At 33.0% G+C, this 24,328-nt stretch overlaps 1 protein-coding gene across 1 annotated transcript in view; it reads left to right on the top strand.

Moving 5' to 3' along the window:
* Positions 1 to 255: 255 nt before the first annotated feature.
* The window catches only part of LOC110106033, a 38,362-nt gene continuing 14,289 nt past the window's right edge, over positions 256 to 24,328 (top strand). The window contains exons 1-3 of the mRNA XM_028696704.1: positions 256 to 339; positions 420 to 481; positions 818 to 925. Coding sequence (XP_028552537.1) covers positions 256 to 339; positions 420 to 481; positions 818 to 925 — 254 coding nt within the window. The remainder of the gene's footprint in view (positions 340 to 419; positions 482 to 817; positions 926 to 24,328) is intronic.

Here is a 24,328-nt window from a genome sequence, read left to right as displayed (position 1 = left end):
TGCCCTTTCTTACCAAGACCCTCTTGCTGATTCAGCAGTCTCTAGCTCGAACATGAATGAGAAGCAGGACCAGATGCCAACCTCATCCTCTTACACTGAAACTTCGGGACAGCCACCCGATCCTCATAATTTGGGTCCTAACTCCAAAACCAAAGATATACAGCAACCTTATGTGCAATCTCAACCAGCCAACAATCCCAAGAACACACGTGCCAAATCGGCCAAAAAGGCCAACTCCTCTTCTTCAAAGTCCCAATGACCAGGCCTCCACCTCTGCTGGCGTCCTGGAACACTCGCGGGTTTAATAGCCCGGACAAAGCCGTTAGCTGCAAGAACCTGGTTTCTAAATTTGATCTGGATCTTCTTTTAAAATTGGAGACCGTTTGGTAACTCAAATTGCGGTTTGAACCTTCCAACAGTGCTTTGAACTCTTGATTCGGACTTATTTGGGCTCGGATTGGGTCGATCTTGGTGTTTTTGGGTTCGTATTTCCGAGACGCTCAGTTTGACTGTAAGATCGTTGAAATCGGAGTTCGGATGCTCCCGGATTTAATTTTTGAAGTCTCCAACTAGTTTTTGCCTCGAGATTCGTGCCTGATCAAGCTAATTTTGTGATGATGTATCAAACGTAATGACGCTTTGCTAAATTAAATGCTAATTCTGTTGATTTAGAATTATTTCTAAATTGAAATAAGCTTTTATTTGAAAAGTTTTAATGGCTTATTATTATAATGAATTTGGGAATATATTATTTTCCTATATAATTGATATGATTGTGATTAGATTAATGCTAATTCTTTGTCTTTATTGACTTTAGGCATGGAGTCATGAGCTTTATATTCTATGATGCAGTAGAGAAGAAGATTGTCATATGCAGGGATTTTATTTTTGATGAGACTAGCATGTTGAAGTCTCGTGACTCTAAGTAAGTGGAGAATTTCATTGGGACTACAGATGCATTGCAGAAGTTGGAGTTTGATGCAACTTAATTTACTCTACAAAGATAGATCATTTTTACTCATGTAACTAATTTAGCTACAAATCAAGAGGTAGAGGAAGATGTTGAATATAAGATTCCTACTCATGAGTCTATTACAAGGAATAGGACCATGTTCTAGAATATTTCAAAGCTAGCTTGGTTGAGGGATCACATTTCATTTAGACTTTTAGTCACATAGGCTAAAGTACCTAGTTACTATAAGGAAATAGTGGATAATCCTAATGATGATATATAGAAGAGGGTTATGGATAAAGAAATGGAGTCTCTTCATAAGAATACTACTTGGAGGTTGGTGAAGCTTCCTCTAAGATGAAAAGTCATTGGGTACAAATAGAAGAGTGCCATGAAGGAATTAAGGATCTTATGGAGCTGATGTTCAGTATAAGGCTAATTTAATGGAAAAAGGCTCAACACAACAAGAATGGATTACTTATGATGAGGTGTTCTCCCTAGTGGTTAATAATCTCTCAACCTGTGGTCACTTGGCACTTGTAGCACAGTTTGGTCCTATTTTGAAGTAGCTCAATCCAGACATTGTACAAACATTTGACATTCAGTTTATACATGATACAAGAAAGAGTGATTGTCAAGTTGTGAGAGTATCCTGAGGACTGAGGTGTAATATCAGTTTGTTGAGTTAAGAATTTGAAAGATCAGTTCAGTAACCTAATCCAAAGCCAGATCCTGGTTAAGAAAGGTCTCTCGTCGCGATCCGGCTCGGGCGGGATCCGTCCCCGTCGGGTCGGGTCGTGACATGAGGTATTTGAAGGGTACAGTTAAAACATGTTACGAGATACAGTTACTACGACAGTGGTGCATGACTCATGACTTGTCCACTTGCTTGAAGAATTATGCTCAACTTAATCCATTGGGAGGGGAGGTATTTAGGTAACCATTTGGATCTATTCATTTAATATTTGAGCATGGTTTGTCATATTGCACTTTCTGAAGTGAAAGATGAGGTGGAGATTGTTGATTTAGAATTATTTTCAAATTAAAATAAGCTTTTATTTGGAAAGTTTTAATGACTCATTATTGTAATTGATTAGGGAATATATTATTTTCCTAATTAATTGATTTGATGGGGGATTATAATAGGAAGCTTTTTTCCTTTAGTATTTTGCATCAAATCTATAAGTTGAGGGGTTTGAGGGCTTATGAATGAGAGGAAGAGAGAGCTCATTGTAATTTCTATTTTTTCCAATCAAGTTAAATCACCGTCTCTTCCCATGGACGTAGGCATCTTTGCTGAATCGCATAACTCGCTATGCTTATTGTGTTGTTTGTAATATGATTTTTTGTTTTGTTTTTCAATTGATTTCACAACAAATACATATTTCTTTATGTCATTTGTGAGGGACATTCATTGCATATCATATTAACGGCATTAATACTTCCAAACTTTCGACTTCACAAGCACAAATATGCGTATGTACACTTTGCCATAGCCCGACTAAGGCATGTTTCCTATGCTCTATAGCCTTTTTTTTTTTTTCATTGATCACTCATATAAAATAAAATAAATAGGATTGCTTCCACTGTTTTCACATCATCATATAAGTTGATAGGATAGAAGCCCAAAACACCAAAGAAACTACTTAAATTTTTTTCCAAATGATTATTAAAATGCTTATAATAGACCTAAATCAAACTTAAATTTCAAATAAAAAAAGAATTAAATCATCCCAAAATTGTCCCTAAAAACCAAATTTAACACCAAATTAACAAAAATTAAGTCAAACAAACACATTTAAATAAAATCAACTTGAATTTCCGTAGTTAAATCAATTCAATTTAATTCAAACCCTAATCAACATAATCAAATCAATTTCAAACTTCAAACAAACTCATTCCAAATCCTTCAATTTCAAACTTCATTAATTGCAAATTTAAATAATAAATTTGTTGCGTCCAGGAGTATTCGCGGCGGTAGAGAAATATAAAGTTTATCGTCTTAGCGTTATACTCATTTGGGCTCGGATTGGGTTGATCTTGGTGTCGTTGGGTTCGTATTTCCGAGACGCTCAGTTTGACTATAAGATCGCTGAAATCGGAGTTCATATGCTCCCGAAATTTAATTTTTGAAGTTTCCGAACTGATTTTGCCTCGAGATTCGTGCCAATCAAGATGATTTTGAGATGACGTATCAAAATTAAAAAATAAAATACATTTAATTAAAACTTTTGACCAAAACTAAGAAATGACGTCTAGATATCAAAATCAAGAAAAATAGAATAATCCCATAAGGATAAAATAAAAATAAAAGAAGAATAAAATTATTGCATTAGTCAGGACATTCTTACATAGGTCCGGTCACCGGACATAGAAATAGGTCCGGACATCCAATAAAAACTTGCCATGTGGACTGCGCTTTGACTGTGTGTTTTGACTGCGCTTTGACTGTGTTTTTTTTTACTGTGCTTTACCTACGCTTTTGACTATGCTTTTTTGACTCAAAGCACAGTCTACGTGGTAAATGTTTAGTGGATGTCCGGACCTAGAAATATATCCGGTGACCAGACCTAATAATTTGCCCATGCAAGATTGCTTAGCTTTTGGTAGCTAAGTTATAAGTCCCATTTTCTAAAAGTAACAACAACTTACCCTATCATTCATTTCATTGCAACTTTGATTGTATCTATTTTTTATTAGGTAGATTTAGCTGATATTACTCTCCAAAAAAGTTGGGCTTTCTTAATCCTTTGCGGGAAGAAGGATGTTAAGGCTCATTACATTTCATTAGACAATGTCCTAGTTATGACCATGCAGTGCTCAATTTAATTTTAGGATCCGAGGTTGATTTTCTTAATTTGTATTAAAAAATATAAACAATATATTTCTAATAAAATGAATAATTCAAATAATAAAATTCAAAATTTTAAATTTTAAAGCACAACATAAGATAGTTTGGAGCACTTAGACTCTCAAAACATAGTACTTCATAATCTTCTTCCTTTGACTCTGAAAAAAAAAAAACGTTCTAAATTAAATGAATTCCCTTTGAAATCTTAAAATATTTGGCACTACTTTAATTGAGAGTATTCCAAAAAGATCACTTCTCATAGGATGTAATTAATCATAAGATTTCCTTTATGATAAATATGTATGTTAGAATAAAATAAATCTTATATAATATAAATATTTTTGAATCTTTTGATAGTGGAAAGTTTATGTGAATGTAAATATTTTTGCTTAAACTTTTTTTTTTTTTGAATATTTATAGAATATTATTTTAATCTTTTGAGATGGTATACTATTCTTAATGCAATATTTAATAAAAACTTCAAATCCATGGTTTATTTATCCTACCAATATTCCAAATGTTGAGCAACAAGCTACAAGGCGAGGTTAGCACAAAGGGTTTCACTTAGGAGGAAGTAATACATTTCAATAAGATTTCTTATCTCCTATTAAACATATTTCAAATATAATGATATTATTACTTATAGCTAAATATGATCTTGAGCTTGAATACATGGATGTGAAAACAACTTTTCTATTTGAAGAACTTGAGGAGTTCATAAATATGATCAAACCAGACGGATGGAATGGGCTAAAGCAATCTCCGTGACGATGGTATAAGAAGTTCGATTCATTTATGAATCTGAATTCTTTCAAAAGAATCACATTTGATATTTATGTTTACTACAAAATATTCTCAAAGAACAATGTGATATATTTACTTCTATATGTCGATTATATGCTCATAGCAAATGACAACACTATAGAGATAACAAAGCTAAAGAGATTTCTCAATAGTTGATTAGAAATCAAAGATTTGAGTTAGGCCAAATGTATTATTAGAATATATTTAGTAAGGGACAAAGATAAAAACTTATTATGTTTATCTCAATTCAAATATATCTGAAAAGTTCTAAAGAAATTTAGAATGGATACTACTAAATCAGATTCATCATTGGGTTCTTAGTTCAGGCTTTTGTGTTAAAGTCAACAAGTGAGGAAGATTAAAGGTATATGAATAAAGTTTTATGTGTAGCAAGGTGCAACTATAAAAGTATTAATTACGAATATATGATTTTTTTTTCTGAATTTTTCAAATCACCCGGGAAAACATCCGTCAGAAATCCGTCAAAAAATCTGTCTAAAAATTAGTCGAAAATATTTCATTGTAATTGAAGCAAGACCATCAATTGGGTAGACCTTTTCTTACAAGGAATTGACATAGGAGACACATGGAAGAATGGAGAAATTCTTCTGTGCAGTCACTGGATGCCGTTCGGAGGCGAATCAGGATGAGCCACATTACTTTTTTTATCGAGTGACGTAACGTATTATGATTTTCCTCCTGATGGTCCGATGACCGTACAGAATAATTTTCTAGAAGAATGAGATACTTCATGAACTAGCAGATCCTACTCTGTTCCATGACTTTCTTCCACGTTCTTGTCAAGATATTCTGATAAAAAATTATTCAAGAAAATACCAACCAGAGAAAATTTTTGGACTGATACAAACTATTTAGAAAAATCTATTTTTGTGACAAGAAAAAATATTATTTGTTCAAAGGAAAAAAAAAGCTGTGCATTAGTTTCCACGTTCTTGTCAAGATATTCTGATAAAAAATTATTCAAGAAAATACCAACCAGAGAAAATTTTTGGACTGATACAAACTATTTAGAAAAATCTATTTTTGTGACAAGAAAAAATATTATTTGTTCAAAGGAAAAATAAAACTGTGCATTAGTTTTATTAATTTTCTTATAAATTTTGTTTTAAAATTTTATAGTTGAAAAAACAGGAATAGAAATTAGTAATGATTAGAAAAATAATATTTGAAATATTAAGTTCTCATGATATAATGAGATATTTTTGCTTTTTTATGGCTAATAAATAATAATCAGTAAAGGAAAAATGTAAATTATCAATGGAATTTCTAGAGGAAGTTTTTGGTCGAACATTCCGGTGAATTTTACTATGGATTTCCGAGAAATTTCTTACAAAATATTTCCAATGGATTTCGGGTGAAAATTTTTATTGGAATATTACCGGCGGAATTTAAAATTTTCTGAAAAGTGCTTATGATAAATGTTTTCAAATTCAAAACTGTTTAAATAATTATTATTAAGTTAAATTAATTAGTTTAAATTGACTAATTAATTAATTTAATAATTATTGCTAAATAATTTTAATTCCGGCAGAAAGTTCTAGAATTTTGAATTGAAAAATCTTATTAATTAATTATTTTCAATAAAAATAATCTTAATATATAATTTAATGATTAAAAAATATTATTAAAAATAATCTTTATATTGATTAATTAACATAGCAAAACATAATAGGTTAAATCGTGGTAGAGGTCGGCGTAGACGTTGATGTTTTGGCGCTCGAGGGGCTTTGGGCTATGTTCTGGTCGGGGCTCGTGTCCCTGTCGTTTAGCTTGTGGCAACCTTTGATTGGATGGTCCGTGCGAGACCTCAGGGACGCTGGTAGTCTTGGCTGTCTACTGAGCCCGCCTTTCTCTTTGGATGTATTTTCTTTTGATTCTTTTTATTTTATTTCTACTCCTTTGTAACCGTGGATTTTTATTTTCAATATATCTGCTTTTTGTTAAAAAAAAAAATAAAAAAAATAAAAATAATAGGTTAAATCGTGAAATATTAGAAAATATTATATTTCATGTTTTAAAAACTATACTTTATTTTGGATGGTTCCCATGTTTTCTTTTTCCTAATATCAGGTTCTCTATCATCTAGCACTTATTGATTATTTATTCAGCTAATTGGGTATTTGTTATATGCTTAGAACTTTTTATTATTTTATTTTATTTATTTATTTATGGATATTGCCTGTCTTTGATAGCTTGAAAATTTTGGATGCACTCTTAAAATATAATATTTTTCAACACATTTTTAAGAGATCATTTGTTTGTTTTTTTAGTCGTACTCTTTTGAGGGGTGGAGATTAGAGACCAAGAAGCTTAACATAAATTATAGTGTTCAGATTAAGAGTCAGAGTTGGTGTTGATGACATATATCAGTTTTATAAATGACGGCTTGCATTGACATAATTAGTGATAATAAGTGCTCAAATTAGCTAGTGTTAGTGCAGTCAGGCAACAACGGTCAGAAATTGTATGACATGGGATCATAGGTGGGTGACGATGGTTGGATGATCATAGTTGGGCGATGATGGTCAAATGATATTAGTTTGGCGATTGGGTAGCGGTCTAAAGGTAATGGTCATATGGTGCTTCGACGATGCTGCTCAAGTGGAGCTCTCTTAAATCTAATGCCAAAGTACAAAATTCAACTCTTCCCTCTCATATATAGAGTGGAGGCATATTTATAGATTCTCGAGAGTGGCATGCCTGATAAATATGGAAGAAATACAAAAAATCTCATTGGACAACGTAGATTGATTCGTTAGAACATAAGAGCATTCATTCATCATTTATGTGCCTTAATGTTATAAGAATTAAGTGATCTTGGGCTCGTTGGATTTGTCTCATTGAGATGCTCGATTTGACATATAAGCATGCCAGATTTGAAAATCATTTGGTAATCAAATTTATGTATTTGAATTTTTTTTTTTAAGATTTAAATGCTTGATCTGGGCTCATTCAGACTCGGATCAGACTACTGTAATGTTAGGTTCATCTTTTTGTGATATTCAGTTTGATTTTAAGCTTGTTAAAATCAATTTTTTTAATTTTAGAATTTTCTAATTTAAATATGTATTGATTTATGCCTGATATAAAGAACCATGATTGTGGTTTATTTAGCATATCTTTAGATATCATACAATATTAAATAGATAGCTAATATCACCTTATATAAAGCTTAAATTTATTGAAAGAATATAAATAAATTGTTATTCAAAATGAAAATGGATAAAATTAATGTCAGAAATGAATATGTCTAGAAATGGGAACGCATGATAGGCATAAATTAATGCATATAAAAGTTTAATGTTCAAATAGCTTAATTCCTTTAGGCAAAGCAATTAACATATTCAATGCAATTTCTAAGCTATAAGTAGCACCCAAATGCTTCAAACCTGAGTATTTCAATTCTCAGGCTAATTTCCTTGGCTAAGGTTAAATACATTTGGTCCTTTCTCTCTCTATTCCTCTTGCTAATATCCTCTGGTATGTCAAAGCCTCCTCATACATCTAGTAATTATAATTTCATTCAATTTACACTACAGGAAAAATAGACGTTATCGACATAATTTTTCTTGGTAATGAAACAAATTCATTGAAAATTTTAATTTTCGATGAAATTCTTATGGATGGGAGCGAATCCGTCGGAGTAATTTTCAAGTCAAAATAAACCGAAAATAATTGCGACAAATTGAAGTGGTGCTTCAGCTAAATTTTTTTTCCATCGTGTTTCTACTAGTAATTTCTCAAGAAATCTCATTTTTTTTTTTGTTCGAGTGTTATTTCGTGTTAGGATAGCATAAATCAAGATATTTTCAATAAAATTTCAATCATTCTACCTTGCAAGACAATGATATCTTGAAATAATTATATGCATATGAAGTGTTTCATTTTTATTTTCTCAAAATGGGGCTTTTTTTTTCATTTCATAAAATAAAAATTATATAAATGCATAGTTTTTCAGAATAAAGATGATTACTTTTGAATAAAAAATAAGAATTTATAACATTGAATAAAGATAGATTGGTTAAGGCTTTGTTTAAGACAATTTTCTTACTGTTTTTTTAAGCATCTTTCTTATACAAAATCTTTTTGAAAGTAGTGGCGAAAAGATGTCTAAATCGAAGCCTAAGCTTAATATTGATAATGATAAAAAAATAAATGAAGAAAGTTAAGATGCAAAGAGGTTTTAATTTCTGAGCATACATTGAAAAGCTTGAAAATTGATTACTTTAGCGTCCTATGACTTTTATAGCCAAAATTTTCAACTACCAACAATTTTCTTTTGATACAAGGATTCCCTCAGTTTGGTTTTTGCCTTCAAAAGTGGCTTGTGTTAGAGCAAAGTCAAGAAAGGTCTCCTCTATATTTGGAAAGAAGGATAAAAAATTATAATTAAAATTTATTTTATCATAAATAATAATTTATTTTGAGATAAATGACACATAAATTCGAATTAATTATTTATATAGTATTATTATTACAATAAATTCAATAAATTTATGATCAAAAAATTATTTATAATATGATGGACATATATGCACATGGAAGTGTTTATAATGTTAAGATTGATTTATATTCTAATAAAGATTTATTAGTAAGAGATTAGATCACTAAGATAAATTTGGTGAGGAAATCTTTTGCTAAGTAATGGATGAGAGCACATTACCATAGAAAACCATAGATTCACCATAATTACAAAAGCCCCTTTTACTTCCTTAAAAGGTCATCATAGTCCAAATAAATATGATGTTTATGTGTTCAAGCTAATTTACATAAATATATATTTGTGGGTTGAAATTAAATTATAAAGTTATCATTATTATATATGCAATAAGTATAATGTAATTATATTTGTATCCACTATTATAAAATATGTAATAAAAAAGGTCTTTCACCATCGTTTTCATGTCATTATGTGAAGCAATATTTATGTCAATTATCAATTTAGGATAATAGGCTAAATTGATGAAATCTACTTGATATAACAATATGAAAAAGACAAAGAAATTCATTTATTATTACATTTTCTGGAGGAAACCTATATAGCGCTTACTCATTAATAATAAACAAATGGTTACGAGTCCTTAAAGGGATCTATAACACACTAACACTCAAAGATCTATAATGAACAAGCCAAAAAGATCTAAGAGTTACAGATCCCTATCTAATTACAAAAGAAAATAAAATAAAATAAAACCTATAGAAGATATGCAAGAAGCCAGACTCATATTTAACATTATAAACATATCAAAGCACATATACACCCATCATATTATAAATTAAATTTTTTTAATCAGATTATTATCAAATTTATTAAATTTATTTTGAGAATGATATAATACATAATTAATTAATTAATCATAATTTATATTTAATTTATCTCAAAATCAATTTAATATTCATAATAATATAATATTTAATCAGAACATTATGGTCCTATTTTCTTTCCTAATATAGAAAGATCCATCGATCTTGACTTTGCTCCTACACAAAATGCTTTTGAAGGAAAAACGAAGCAGATTGCATCCTTATAGCCATAGAAAGAAGGTTCGTGGTAGAAAAAGCTAAGCTATAGAAGCTTAGAGGAGGAGGCAAAAGTATTCAATCTTCAAGCTTGTCAATGTATGCTTATACAGATATGCTCATATATACAAATTTTCTTGCGGATTTTGTCCGTCGGTATCACCCTATTTTCCTGTAGTGATCTTAACTCTCTTCGTTACTTTTTTTTAATCAACTCTTAAGTTTTCCATTGTTTCTTTCTCATATGTTCTTCAATTTTTTATAGTTTTAAGCAGGTTTTTTTTTAATCTTTGTATGCGCACTTAATAACTTAGTTTTATAATACCATGCAATGAGAAAATGTATTCATTGAAAATATATATTGTATGACTGATAATGCAAACAAATTTTCTTCGTTTTTTCTTTTTCTTCTTCATCATTGGTCCATCTCTTGAAAATTTGCTTGTTTCCTATTACTAAAATAGGAGCAAATATGAAGAACAAAAAGATCAAGAAGAAAGCCACAGTCAAATCTAGCATTTGTTCACTTCCACCTGAGCTTCTGGAGGAGATTTTTCTAGGAGCTCTTTCAGGCTCTTCAACACCTATCAGAGATATCAGATATTTCAGACAAACGTGAGTATTATTTATTTAAAATATATCATTATTCATTAATTAAGACTAATCTTTTTCTTTTATTTATCTAACTATTAGATAATTAAATATAGATGCAAGGATTTTCATGTAACATGTTCATCAAAAAAAGTAGGAAAATATATGGATGTAGAAGACTGGAGCATGTATTGGCAAGACAAACAAAGCTATTTAGGATTTCTTCAGAGTTGTGCTGAAAGTGAAAATATTAATGCTCTCTTCTTACTTGGATTGGTAAAAATTATTATTTCTTGAATTTAATCAACTTATATGATTCAGTACTCTTTATACCTTTTGAGGTTAATTATATCATTAAACATCTATTTGTTATGTATATATATGTTTCATATCAATGTTCATTCATACAAATTCGACAAACATTGTAGGAGGAAATGTTCAATCAAGGAAAATACGAAGTTGGTTTGCATCATCTTCAATTGGCTTCAAGTCAAGGACATATTCTTTCTAAGTATCTTATGGGACTATGGTGGTTTCGTGATGATTCATCTCGCTCGCATGGTATCCATCTTTTGAAAGAGATATCGGATAATACACATCAATGTCGAAAACAAGCTTCCAAGATCTTCTCTACAATGATATGGTCAAAATGGCCTTCGTTGTCATTTATTCGCTGCAAAGATTTATCATGCGGAACTTCGACTTTGAAAGGAGATAACTTATGGTTACATGAGGAACAAGTAAAAAGAAGGTTTTGTAGTGATGTTTGCAAATGGGCGCTTGAATACAAGATGTTTGTCAATATGAGATATTTATCTGCATGCTAAGATTTTTTTTAATCGTATGATTTGTGTACTTTTCCTATGATTATTTTGTTGTTTTTAATCCTAAGTATAATAGAATTTCATTCTTCCTATTGCAATTAATCAAATTTTTTTTTTAATTTCCAGTATTACTTAAAACAGCGATAATAAAATTAGGATTTAAGATCATTGTATTAAAACTTAAATAATCTTTGCACTAAATAATCGCTGATTAATGTATTTAAGGGAAAATTAGATTAATTTCCAGTCAATTAAGACATTAATTGAATTTTTTCAATATCATTATTATATGAAATAGAATGTTTGAAAATTTTAGTGTTTGACCAAAAAATATTGTGAAATAAAATCAGTCAAATACTTGCAAAATTCTAACAAGTCGTAAAATGTTTGAAATTTATTGATGGTTTTCTTTCATAATCAAGCAATCAAACTTAATCTCTAATGATCAACAACATATTATAATGAATAAATTTTTAAATAATTTGACCTTATTAGCCATACTAACCTACCAACAAACGGGAGGAGCTTGGCCTTCCATTCTATTCATTAGATTTAATACTTGAATAGGATAAAAGCATACCCAAGTGAAAGAAAGCTAAGAAATGGCAGAGCCATAGTGGAAGTCGGGCCTTCATAGAAGTTAAAGCTAGTTTGAGAGTTAATTTTTTAGATCTAAAAATTCAAAAATTCATGATGCCGATCTTTAAGATAATAAAAATAATAATAATAATAAGGTAATGCTAATTTGAGAGTTAATTTCTTAGATCTAAAAGCTCAAAATTTCATGAAACCAATTTTATAAGATAATAATAGGGTAATGCTATCTTTAATCATTAGTTGAGGAAAACTTGCTCCTACAAAGACATGATAAGTTTCTAGTTTTATTTTCCTTCTTTTGTAGCTCCTTGAGCATTAGAGAGCATTTGATCCGTTTAAGAACTTGTAAACTCTAATTTTAATTAATATGTAAGCCCCTCTGTGAGTTTTAACCCAAAAAACAGTTTTCTAGTATATTTAAAAAAAATGAACAAATTAGTTGCCAAAAGCTATCCCAAACAAAGCATAAGCATGAGCGGAACCCCTTTATGGCTAGGTGAGCAATTGCCACCACCCCCGCTGCTATTGCAGATTTGAAACAGTTCACAAACCGTCGCAAAATACATTACTAGCAAATACAAATATAATGGATTTGTAGTGGTCATTAAATCACTGCACTTATTTCTTAAGTGTTTTAAATTGCTGCAATAGATTAAAAAAAGGTTGCTAAAGCCCTATTTATTAGTAATGTTCTGAATAATTCATATATTTTTCATTTGATTATTTCGTTCTTTGTAATCCTAAGTGTAACAGAATTTCATTCTTCCTATTTCTATCAATATTGTTTTATTTATTATCTTACTTTAAAAGTTAAAACAACAAAACAACCTACATATCTATCAATATTTAGTATTTAAAATCAACAAAATAGCTTATATTTCTATCAATATTTTACGATAGATTCCATAACTCGAAAATTAAACATAGTAAGTAAAAAAAAAAAAACTCCTAACATGAAGACAAATATCTCATATTGACAAACATCTTGTATTCATGCGTCCATTTATAAATATTGCTACAAAATCTTCGTTCCACTTGTTCCTCATGTAACCATTGATCATTATCTCCTTCCAAAGCTGAAGTCTATACCACCGACCTTTTTCTATGGCTATAAGGATCCCATCTGCTTGGTTTTGTCTTTAAAGCGGTTTGTGTTGGAGCAAAGTCAAGAGGGGTCTCCTTTATATTAGGAAAGAAAATAGGATCATAATATTCTAATTAAATCAATTTGTTATCATAATAAATATTAGATTTATTTTGAGATAAATAAGTATAATTTATGTTAATTATTTATGTATTATATTAATCTCAAAATAAATTTAATAATTTTAAGAGTAATCTAATAAACAAAATTATTTATAATATGATGAATGTATATGTGCACTGAGTGTTAAGCATGATTTTTAGCAGGCTAAACCACCTCAAAACTTGTCTCATACATAATGTAATGTCCTAGAATCTAATGGAAGGATTGAACCTTCTTAATTCTATGATTAAATAAACTCATCACCCAACAATTACAATGTCCAGAGCTCTTAAATTTTTCTGAAAACACAAAAATAATAGTCAACTTTTATTTCACTAAAATATAATTACAATAATTCAGATCAAAGAAGTCTATACATCAAATAATAAAATATTGGATTACAAGACCATATCTTAGCAATTCAGATCCCAAAGCTCTGCCTTCATAAGCTTAACTAGATCATTAAACTCCTCCTTAACCCTTTTTGGGTTATCAAACTCAATTTTTATATGCTAAAAGAAATTAATTTAAGAAAAATATAAGGGTTTAAAATATACATATAACATAAGCAAAATAAGAGTTTACAAAATTCCACTACATTACCTGATCCTAGGGTCAACAGTTACTTTTATAAGCACATAATCACTTTCACAGAAGTCTCCAAATGCCAAACAAAATACTCACTTTCAGATATTCACTTGCATTTACTTTTTTCACTTTCACTTCTTGTCACAAGAAGAGTGCAGGTAGCGTTGAGCACGATTAGGGCCATTGGACGTGCGCTATGTGGGTGGGTATTGCGTGAGTTGCTCGTGCAATGCGGGAGAAACGGGACAGCTGGATAGGGGTTTCGACATGGGTCAATTCGGATTGATCCCGGTTTATCGGGTTGACCCGAACTTGACAGAATTATAAACGGGTCCAAAAATAGGATTTGAACCCGACATGTTTCTTTATCTGGTTGATCCGAACTTATATTTTTCAGGTCGGATTTTTGGGTCGTGTCACTTATTAACACCCCTACTTTGTGCCATGGAGCCCACATAACAAAATCCAAACATGAATTTTTACCTTTTTAATCCCAAACCTTGGTTGCTTCCTACTATATTCAACATTCTAAGATTCATGAATATTATTTAACTTAAAAATTTAGGCTTAGTTACACAAAATCATTTAAATTTGATGACAAATGTTACATTCTACCCTTCTTACAAAAATATCATCCTTAATATTTCAAATCTAAAGCACTGATAAGAAGAACTTAGTTAGAACAAGTCAGGATGCAACTACCTTGTTGACCTCATTTTTATATAAGGTCAATTTGCCCAAGTTGACTCATGGTTTATAGGTCTTCCTAGCCTAGCATATGCATGTTTACTGATAGGGTTTCCCTTAGATGGATGCTCAATGATGTAGCACTGACTCGGCCCTATCATTCAATGCAAATCGAACCCAATTTGATCCGAATCCAATATAATTTCGAATATGATAGCGTTATATAATGTTGCTGCGTTTATTTGGCTCGATTCGAGTTCAAATTGAACAGGATAGGTTTAATAGACGCTATATATAACCCATCTCAAGTTAATTGGAACCAACTGGATGATGGATCAAACCATTGAAAGTCAATCCAACTTAAATTCAATTATACAAAATCAAATTTGACACTAATTGAACTTGAACCCAATTTGACCTAATCAACATCAATTAAAGCAAAATTAATCAATTTTGATGTAATTCAAGCTAAATCGGCTCATCTCGAAACAATCAAAATTAAACAGCATTGATCGAGACATGTCAACGTAAAACGACTTGACATCGAGTTAAATCTACTCGATTCGAATTCAATTTAATGACAGTGGCTTCACTCAGCTCAAATTGACTCATCTCGAGTCAATTAAAACTAAATTGACATTAAATCAGATTAAATAGTTTGATTCAGATAAGTCTAAATTAAAATATAAATTAAATTCAATAAATTAACTAACAAATTTCATTAAAAATTGCTCTATATATATATATATATATAATTTAATTAATTAAATGTTGCCATTTAAATATGCCTAAGGCATCCATTCGATTCCAATAAAAATAAGGACGACTCCAATGGGGCATGGGTGGGATCCTTTTTTTCTTCCTATTGTTCGTTCCTGCTGGTTTTGGCATGCGACCCATCTTCAGCAAATGATAGACCTGCTTGCATGCAGCTTATTGGAAACGGAATCTGAAAGGTTTGTCTCCAAAAGCCCAATTGACATAAGCTGAAAGGTTTGCCTTCATAAACGGAATATGAAAGGTTTGCTTTCAGCAATACTTAGCCTTTAGTCATGTCTCTGCTTGGCCGCATCTACCTTTCATCTTGGTGTTAGAGAAGAATCTGCTCCTACAACAAAAACAGGTCCTTCCCCTTCTTCCCTAAGCTCACCAAACCCAATGAATTCTTCCTCCTCAACCCAGTCACCCGGCCCTATATCATCCTTTTTACCCCTCTCCACCAACACTACTATTCCACCCACCCTAAAATTCCTCATGAGCAACATCAAGTCAATGGGAGCCAATGATTTTACTTTTTTGATTTGGGCCTCCTTTTGCTGTGGTGTTTGCTTAGTAGGTTTTAGGCTTACTTTGTTGGAATGTTGTGATGGCAAGGCCGCAGGATTTTTGGCTTTTGGATTCAGACTATGATGAGGCGGGTCTAGTTTGTTTTGACAACATTGGTGGCTCTTTATGTGTGTTCATGGGGCTAGTTTTCTCGCTAATGGTTATTCTTCCACCAATGGATGGTCCAAGCTTGACAACCGGGTGATGTTCCCGAGTCTGACACTTCAGATTATTTATCTTTTTTAGCTTACTTTGCTTTATGTTGATTAATGAGGTTTTTTTTTCAGTTTTGTAATTTTTTTTTTCTTTGCTTTTAGCCATTTGTTGTTTGCCCCCTTTTCTTATGGAATATATCATCTTTTTTTTTGGAGAAAAAAGTCAATGGGAGCCAACACCATCAACCAATTTCTCACCCACAACAAAACTATCAAAGATCAACTCGAAGTTGTTATATAGACTCTGAAGACATAGTTCTCTACATCCACAATGTCCTTCCACTCTCCTTCCAATCATTCAAAACTGCCATTCGCACTAAACTCACCCCCATTCACCTCGATGACCTCTACTCGTTGCTCATCAGTGAAGAAATCAATGTACAATCAAAAAACACCAAAATCCAATCGAAAACTTCATCACCTTTTACACTCAACGAGGAAAAACCCAACTTCCCCTCCCCCTAAGGTCGAGGTTGCCTGAACCACAAACCCCATCCAAACCTTCCCAACAACACCAAACCAACCAAACCTCCCTCCTCTATCAAATATGTGGCAAAATCAGTCACACCGCAGTCACCTGTTGGCACCGAACCAACCTATCCTGTCTCCCCCAAAGCTACCACCAACACTGCTCTCATCGCAACAATCGAGCCATCTCAAGCTCCCTAGCTCCTCGACATGGGTGCCTCCTCTCACCTTACCTCTAACTTCACTCAACTCAACCACCCAGTCGAACAGAACGACAGCGACCAGGTAATAATGGTAAACAACTCCATCGTTAATATCTCTCAGAATTGCAAAGGCATCCTCCCCACCAACACCGATAAGCTACATCTCTTCAAATGTCTTCACTTCCCTTCAATTCCCACAATCTATTATCGGTTCATAATCTTACTAACGTCAATAATTGTATTGTTGAATTTGACTCACATGGTTTCAAAGTCAAGGACTGATCCTTTAATAAACTTATACTCCAAGGGAACATCCACCAAGGCCTCTACCCGATCCACCCTCATCATGCGCTCCACACACGAGTCACCTCCTCTCTATGGCATCAACTCTTGGGACACCCTCACAAAGTGTCAATACAAGCTATCTCTATTCTTCATCCTCATCTCAAGATACCAACCTTTACCTTAATTATTTTGTAATGCTTGTAAGGCATCTACAAGCCATAAGCTCTCATTTCCCATTTCTACAAACAGATCACAACATTTATTTTGTAATGCTTGTATGGGGACTTGCTCCCCTTTTATCTTCTCAAGGTTTTAAATACTATGTAACCTTCATAGATGACTACTCTCGCTACACTTGGCTTTTTCCCATGGCCACCAAATCTGAAATCATTTGATAAATTCAAACAATTTCACCACCTAATCAAAAACCAATTCAACAAAAACATTCAAACTCTAAGAATTGACGGTGGTGGTGAATACAACTCAAATGAGTTTGCACACTATCTTCACTTCTACGACATTATTCATCAATTTAAATGCCCTCATACACCCGAGTAAAACAGAGTGGCTGAACACAAACATGATCACCTAATCGAAACCACCTATACCCTCCTTACATCCGCTAACGTCCTTCACCACTTCTTGCCATACGCCCTCTCAACAACACTACATATAATAAACTGCACTCCCTCATGCGCCATTAACATGAACACACCATATTTTCTCTTATACAATAAACATCCAAGCTACAATCATCTTCGCGCATTCGGTTGTTCTTGTTTTCCCTTGCATAGGCATAACGCTCCAAACATGCTCTCCCCCAGATCCCCTAGAAGCGTCTTCCTCGGATACTCCACCTCACACAAAGGCTACAATTGATTAAACCTATCCACCAACACAGTCATCACATTACGTCACATTGTATTCAAGGAAACCGATTTTCTATTTACAACTCCCCAAGCAAATTCATCACCCAAACTACTACCCCCCCATTCCACCTCTCCTTCTCATACCCTCACCTTCACAGCCAAATTCATCATCACAAACTTCTCCCCACCCGTCTCCACCTCCCACCACAAACACCTCCCCACCAACCGCCACTCAAACCCTACCACCCATTAGCACCTCTTCCCCACCACTAGTCACCAAATACCCCATTATCAGTAGATTTCAAACATATAAACTCAAACCAAAATAAATACTCAATCTTCATCATCATATCCACAACAGAGACCCCACTCCTTCACCAAAGCACACAAATCAGCTCACTTGCATACAATAATGTCAAACGAGTTCATGTCTCTTCAACAAAAAGGTGCGTGAATTTTAGTACATCCTCTCATTGACCAACCAATTCTTGACTGTTGGTGGACCTACAAAACCAAACAAAACTTCAACGGATCCATTGCTTGATATAAGGTGAGATTGGTAGCTCAAGGTCATATGCAAGAATATAGCATCAACAACGACGAAACATTTAGCCCCGTGGCTAAGAGGCCCATATTCCGTGCTCTCACCACTCTCTCAACTCACCACAACTGGACAATTCCGCAACTCGACATTTACAATGCTTTCCTCCACGGAATCTTAGATGACATTGTATACATGATACAATCGCCTGGCTTCAAGGATACACAATACCCATATCATGTGTGTCAACTCAAGAAAGCCTTTATGGTCTCAAGCAATCACCTAGGAAATGGTACTCCACTTTCGCTCAACATTTCACCACACTTGGCTCTTAGGTCAGCTCTGCCGACCCCTCTCTTTTGATCCACAAAACCAACCACACCACAACCTTTCTCCTAATCTACGTCGACAATACATTACTTACCAGAGACAACCCATAATTCATCAAAGATCTTACCTCATAACTCCACAACAAATTTCAACTCAGAGAACTTGGACCATAACCACCTTCCTAGGCATCTAATTTATTCCCACCCCAATCGGCTACCTCCTCAACCAGAAATCAATCATTCTCAATCTCCTAATTGAAGCCAGAATATTGCATTGCAAATCTTTATCCACTCCCTTCTCCCATAAATGAACTAGTATAAATACTCTAGAAATACCTAATGCATCATATCCAAAAATACGTACCAATGGATCATTTATTAAACTAAATGATATTCCAGAATTTCATACTACCCATATGTTGTATTGAAAGCATCCTTCGCTATATATTTTTTCATCACTCTCAACTGTTGATAACCATATCTTATATCGATCTTGAAAAAAAATATCTACTCCCTCCAACTGATCAAATAAATCATCTATTCTTGGCAGTGTATACTTATTCTTCATTGTTACTTTATTAAATTCCTGATAATTTATATACATTCATAGAAATCCTTCCTTCTTCTTCACAAATAATATAAGAGCTCCTCAAGTAGATGCACTAGCCTAATAAAACTTTTGTCCAATAGCTCCTACAATTGCACTTTCAACTCCTGCAATTCTCTAGGCGCTATCTTGTATGAATTTTTTTCTAATGGAGTTGTACCCAACATCACCTAAATACAAAATTTCACCTCTCTCCTAAAGTAACCTAGATAATTCTTTAGGAAAGAAATCAAAAAAATCTTTACTACAGGGACATATTTTAGGCCTTTCATTAGTTTATTTAAATATTTTACATAAGCTAGAAAAATAGCATCCCCTACTCAGGGCATCATTCACTTGCAATGCATAAATTAAGGATGATAAAATACTTCTAGCACCCATAAAATAAAACACTTCTCAGTTTGCATATAAACTTACCCTCTTCTTGCAACAATAAATTTGAACTTGATACCTACTCAACCAATTTGTGCCCACTATCGCATCAAACTCCTTCAAGGCAATAAGATCAATGTTGATGTTAAATTCCTACTTGAAATTTCTAGCTCACACACATTAACCTTACTAGCAAACATTAAGTCCCCTATCAGTAACATAACATATAATGAAGTATAAAACAAAATTAATTATAAACTCAAATTATCCAAAATACCCTCATATATAAAAGAATGACTAACACCAAAATAAATAAAAAAAAAAGAATACTACAAGGTCGTTTAGAAACATGGAGCATACCTATCTCTACATATAGTGCCTCTCTTGCCTCTTGCTACATCAGGATATAAACTCTAGGTTATACCAGAGTTGCATTGGCAATTGGAACAAACACATGTCAAGCTCCTCCCACTGATCCACCAGATGATCTCCCTCCAAATCTACCATCATTATGAGTCGACGAAGCCTTACTGATTGCTCTAGAAGGGATTGGCTACTACCTGAAACTCTGACTACCTCCCACTTTAGGTCTACCCTTTGGCTCTCTCTATGGACATTACGTCACCTTATGACCTACCTAGCCACTCCTAAAGCACTAGATTATATACAAAAAATATTGGCATGTATGTTTCATCTTATAGAAATCACATATTGGTGCACTACCAATATATACAGATCCTCCAACACTCCCGGATGTTACCGATGCTCCTCTCGTAAAATCATTAGCCGTTTCTCTAGACCTTTTCCCATTGAATGCACTTTTAGAGGGCTCTCTAGGGAACCTCTTCCTGCTAGAGTCCCTTCTCTATTAGGTGGACATCAAGTCATGCTCCACTAGCCTTGCCCTTTCCTCTAGCTTAAAAAAAATCACTAATATGAAATGGCACAAAGGGATGCCTAAAACTATCCCTTAATCCATGTAGGAAGCGATAACACTTTTTCATCAGAGTGCTTACTAATTGGGAAGCATACCTTGTAAGAGCCGTGAATTCTGCTTTATACTACATCACTAACTTGCTCCCTTATACTAACCTCAGAAAAAGGACTCTTGCATTTTCTACCTGATAGACGACATTACAAACTAGCTCTTAAAAGTCTCGGCAATTTCCTCCCAACTTATATTTTGCATTCGACCTACCATGAAATCTCTCTCACTGTTGGCCTATCCACCAGTGCTTTGCTTCTCCATCTTACAAAAATATTGCTAATTAAACCCTTCTTCCCTCAGGGAACTACATGCTATCAAATGACTTCTTCACTCTCATCAATCTTTCCTTAGTTAGTTGAGGCTTAACAACACCCTGGAAATAAGGTGGCTTCAATCTTAAAAATAGCTATAGTTGTCTATCGGTCTCATCCCATTTTACTCTAGTCAACCTACCCCGAGCCTCACTCATCAACTATGACCCCAACCCAAGAAATTACATAATTAGATTAGAAATTATAGCCCCGATCGTGCTCTAAACTGTTGTAGCCAAGTTGAAACTTTGTCCATCAACTACTTCTTGCTCTCGAGGTCAAAATTTAGCAACACTTTAATGTAGATAAATTGGGGAATTCAATTATTTAACACAGCTAGTAGACAATGATATATATTAGACTCTAAACTCCCATCCCATGTCGATACAATTCATTTCCTATAGCTTTGGTTACAATTATCCAATCCTTTCAAACCTCACTCTGATACCACCTATAACACTCTAGAATATATTAGAAGGATTGAACTTTATTAATCCTATAATTAAATAAACTCATTACCCAACAATTGCAACAAGATCTCCAAAATTTTCATGAAAACATAAAAAATAATACTCAACTTTTATTTCACGAAATTATAAATACAATAATATAAATAATAGAATTTTATGCATCAATAATTAAATACTATATTATAAAATCATTTCTTAGCAATTCGAATCCTAAAACCCTGCCTCTACACTTGATCTGCTCGACTTGACTTTTACATTTTCTTGAAATATTAAAAGAGCAAAGTAAGCTTAACTAGCTCAATAGACTCCTCATTCACCCATTTTGGGTTATCAAATTCAATTTATATATGTTTAAAGAAATTAATTAAAGAAAAATATAAGGGCTTCTAAAATACATAAAGCATAAGTAAAACAAAATTTTATGAAATTCCACTAGGTTAATTGATCTCTGGGCCAACACTTACTTTATAAGCACATAATTACTTTTACCGAAGTCTCCATATGTCGTACAAAATACTCACTTTTAGATATTTACTTGCATTTTATTTTTTACTTCCACTTCCCATCTGAATTCATATAGAATCTTAAAATTCACTAAAACATGTCTCAAAATATTTCCTAACTAATTGTAGAAATATCAACAAATAAATGTCATGACATGTTGCACATGTCATGATGCCTGCTTATCCCTCTACTTCCCCTTGTACCTCCCACATCTGCATCAATCAAAATGGCTAGAAGAGTACTTGCAGTGTTACTTAACCTCTCTCACACCTATTTCCAGCAAGTGGGGTCAAAATCCCTCCCACATCCACAATAGATAGATGGGGCTGGAAGAGTACATCTAAGACCCTTTATAACATAAGAGAAAGTGTACTATTCCATCTTTCAAAATGGAATATCTCTAATGCCATGCAATGCAATGCAACATAAAATAAATTAAGTAGTTAATGCAAATTTTAATTGATACAAGAATTGTCAGTAAAACATCACAGTACTTATAAAATAGACTACTCATTGAACTTTCTCTTTTCAATTTATACTTTCGGAGGGATATTCACCTAAACCCTTAATTTATATAACTACTACTATTTCAAAAAAGATTGAATCTCAATTCATTAATATACTCATGAAATTTGTACAAGAAAACCTAACAGTTGAAACCTCTATTACATATAGCCGAAATATCTATAATAAAGAGCACAATAACATGCTAGAAATCACACGGTGAAAAATCCATAAAACCTGAGAAAAATATATTTTTATTCATAAGTTTTAATAAATTTACTAAAATTAAAATCGTAGACTAGGGTTTAGGAGTTTACATGGAGCTCTACAATTTCTTACTAGATTGGCAGATGAATCCTCCCGAGCCTTGACATCCAAATTTCTTCCCTCTTTCTTTGTTTTTTTCTTTCCTTTCTTTCTCCTCCTCCCTTCTCTAGTAAGCTTAGGGCGATGGTGAGTTTTGCAAATTGTTTAGATATTTAAATATTTAAATTTCCAATATTCTGAACCAGCTCAATGGCACTGAACTACCCCATCACTGTAGCACTCTAGATAATATTCTAGATGCACTCAGAATATGCTCACCCAAGACCCAATGTTACGGAGGCACTCCCTTGCACTGAAGAGTTTGCCCAAACCTATTTATTTGCCAATTTTTTTGAGAGCTTGGCGCCAAGGCCCCATATACCCCTACGATGTAGCACCCACGTACATAACAAAATTCAAACTTGGATTTTTATCTTTTAAATCTCAAACCTTGGTTGCTTCCTACTTCATTCAACATTCTAAGACTCATAAATCCATTTAACTTAAAATTGAATATTAGTTATAGAAAATCATCTAAATTTGACAATGGATGTGTTACAAGTACTGTGCCACATTATCGATCATTACATAATTTGACCACAAATATAGATTATAATTCTTAATTGTTACCAAAAGTGGATACAAACATCTTCAAAAATCAGTATAAGCTTAGATCTCTAGATTAAACTTTTGCAACCGATACGGGTCACAAATCTTGTCGCAACATATAAATATTCAAAAAATCTATAAGACTTTATTAAAAAGAATTAGAAAACCTTTATGATTAATTAATATAAAAAAATACTAATAATTATCATCACCATATTTTCTTCATTATCATCTTCTTCGTCTTCTTATTCAACATCAACTTGAGTACTACCCAAAGCATGTTAATTCTAGAGCTCCTTTAACATAGATGGCACAATCTCCTAAAACTTATATGGCATATATAGTAAGTTTTCTATAATATTGGCTCCTTCTAGATCTCTAGCTAAGAGGTGAATGGGTACCAACTTCATTCCTTAAAATGCCCTTTATAGCTTGATTTGTGGTCATTATCACCTCATTTTTTTCCTACTATTAATAAGATGAGTATTATCATTATTACTATTAGGGGTGTTAATATTTGACACGACTCGAAAACATGATCCGAAAAATTCGGGTTAGACCCGACCTTATTTCAAAACGGGAACGGGTCGGGTTCGGGTTGACCCGACGGGTTGCCAGGTCAACCCGTGAACACGTTTAATTTAAACTGTGCCCTCGCTGCCCCTTGAAGCTGCGCCACCTGCCCGCGTAGCTGCCTCGCCTGCCCGCGCACCGCCCGCGGCTGCCCGCGAAGCTGCCGC

Source organism: Dendrobium catenatum, unplaced genomic scaffold (genome assembly GCF_001605985.2).
Source record: "Dendrobium catenatum unplaced genomic scaffold, ASM160598v2 fragScaff_scaffold_821, whole genome shotgun sequence".
Classification (NCBI taxonomy): domain Eukaryota; kingdom Viridiplantae; phylum Streptophyta; class Magnoliopsida; order Asparagales; family Orchidaceae; genus Dendrobium; species Dendrobium catenatum.
The sequence above is the reverse complement of the archived record's forward strand: the minus strand, read 5'-3'. Positions and strand labels throughout refer to the sequence as shown.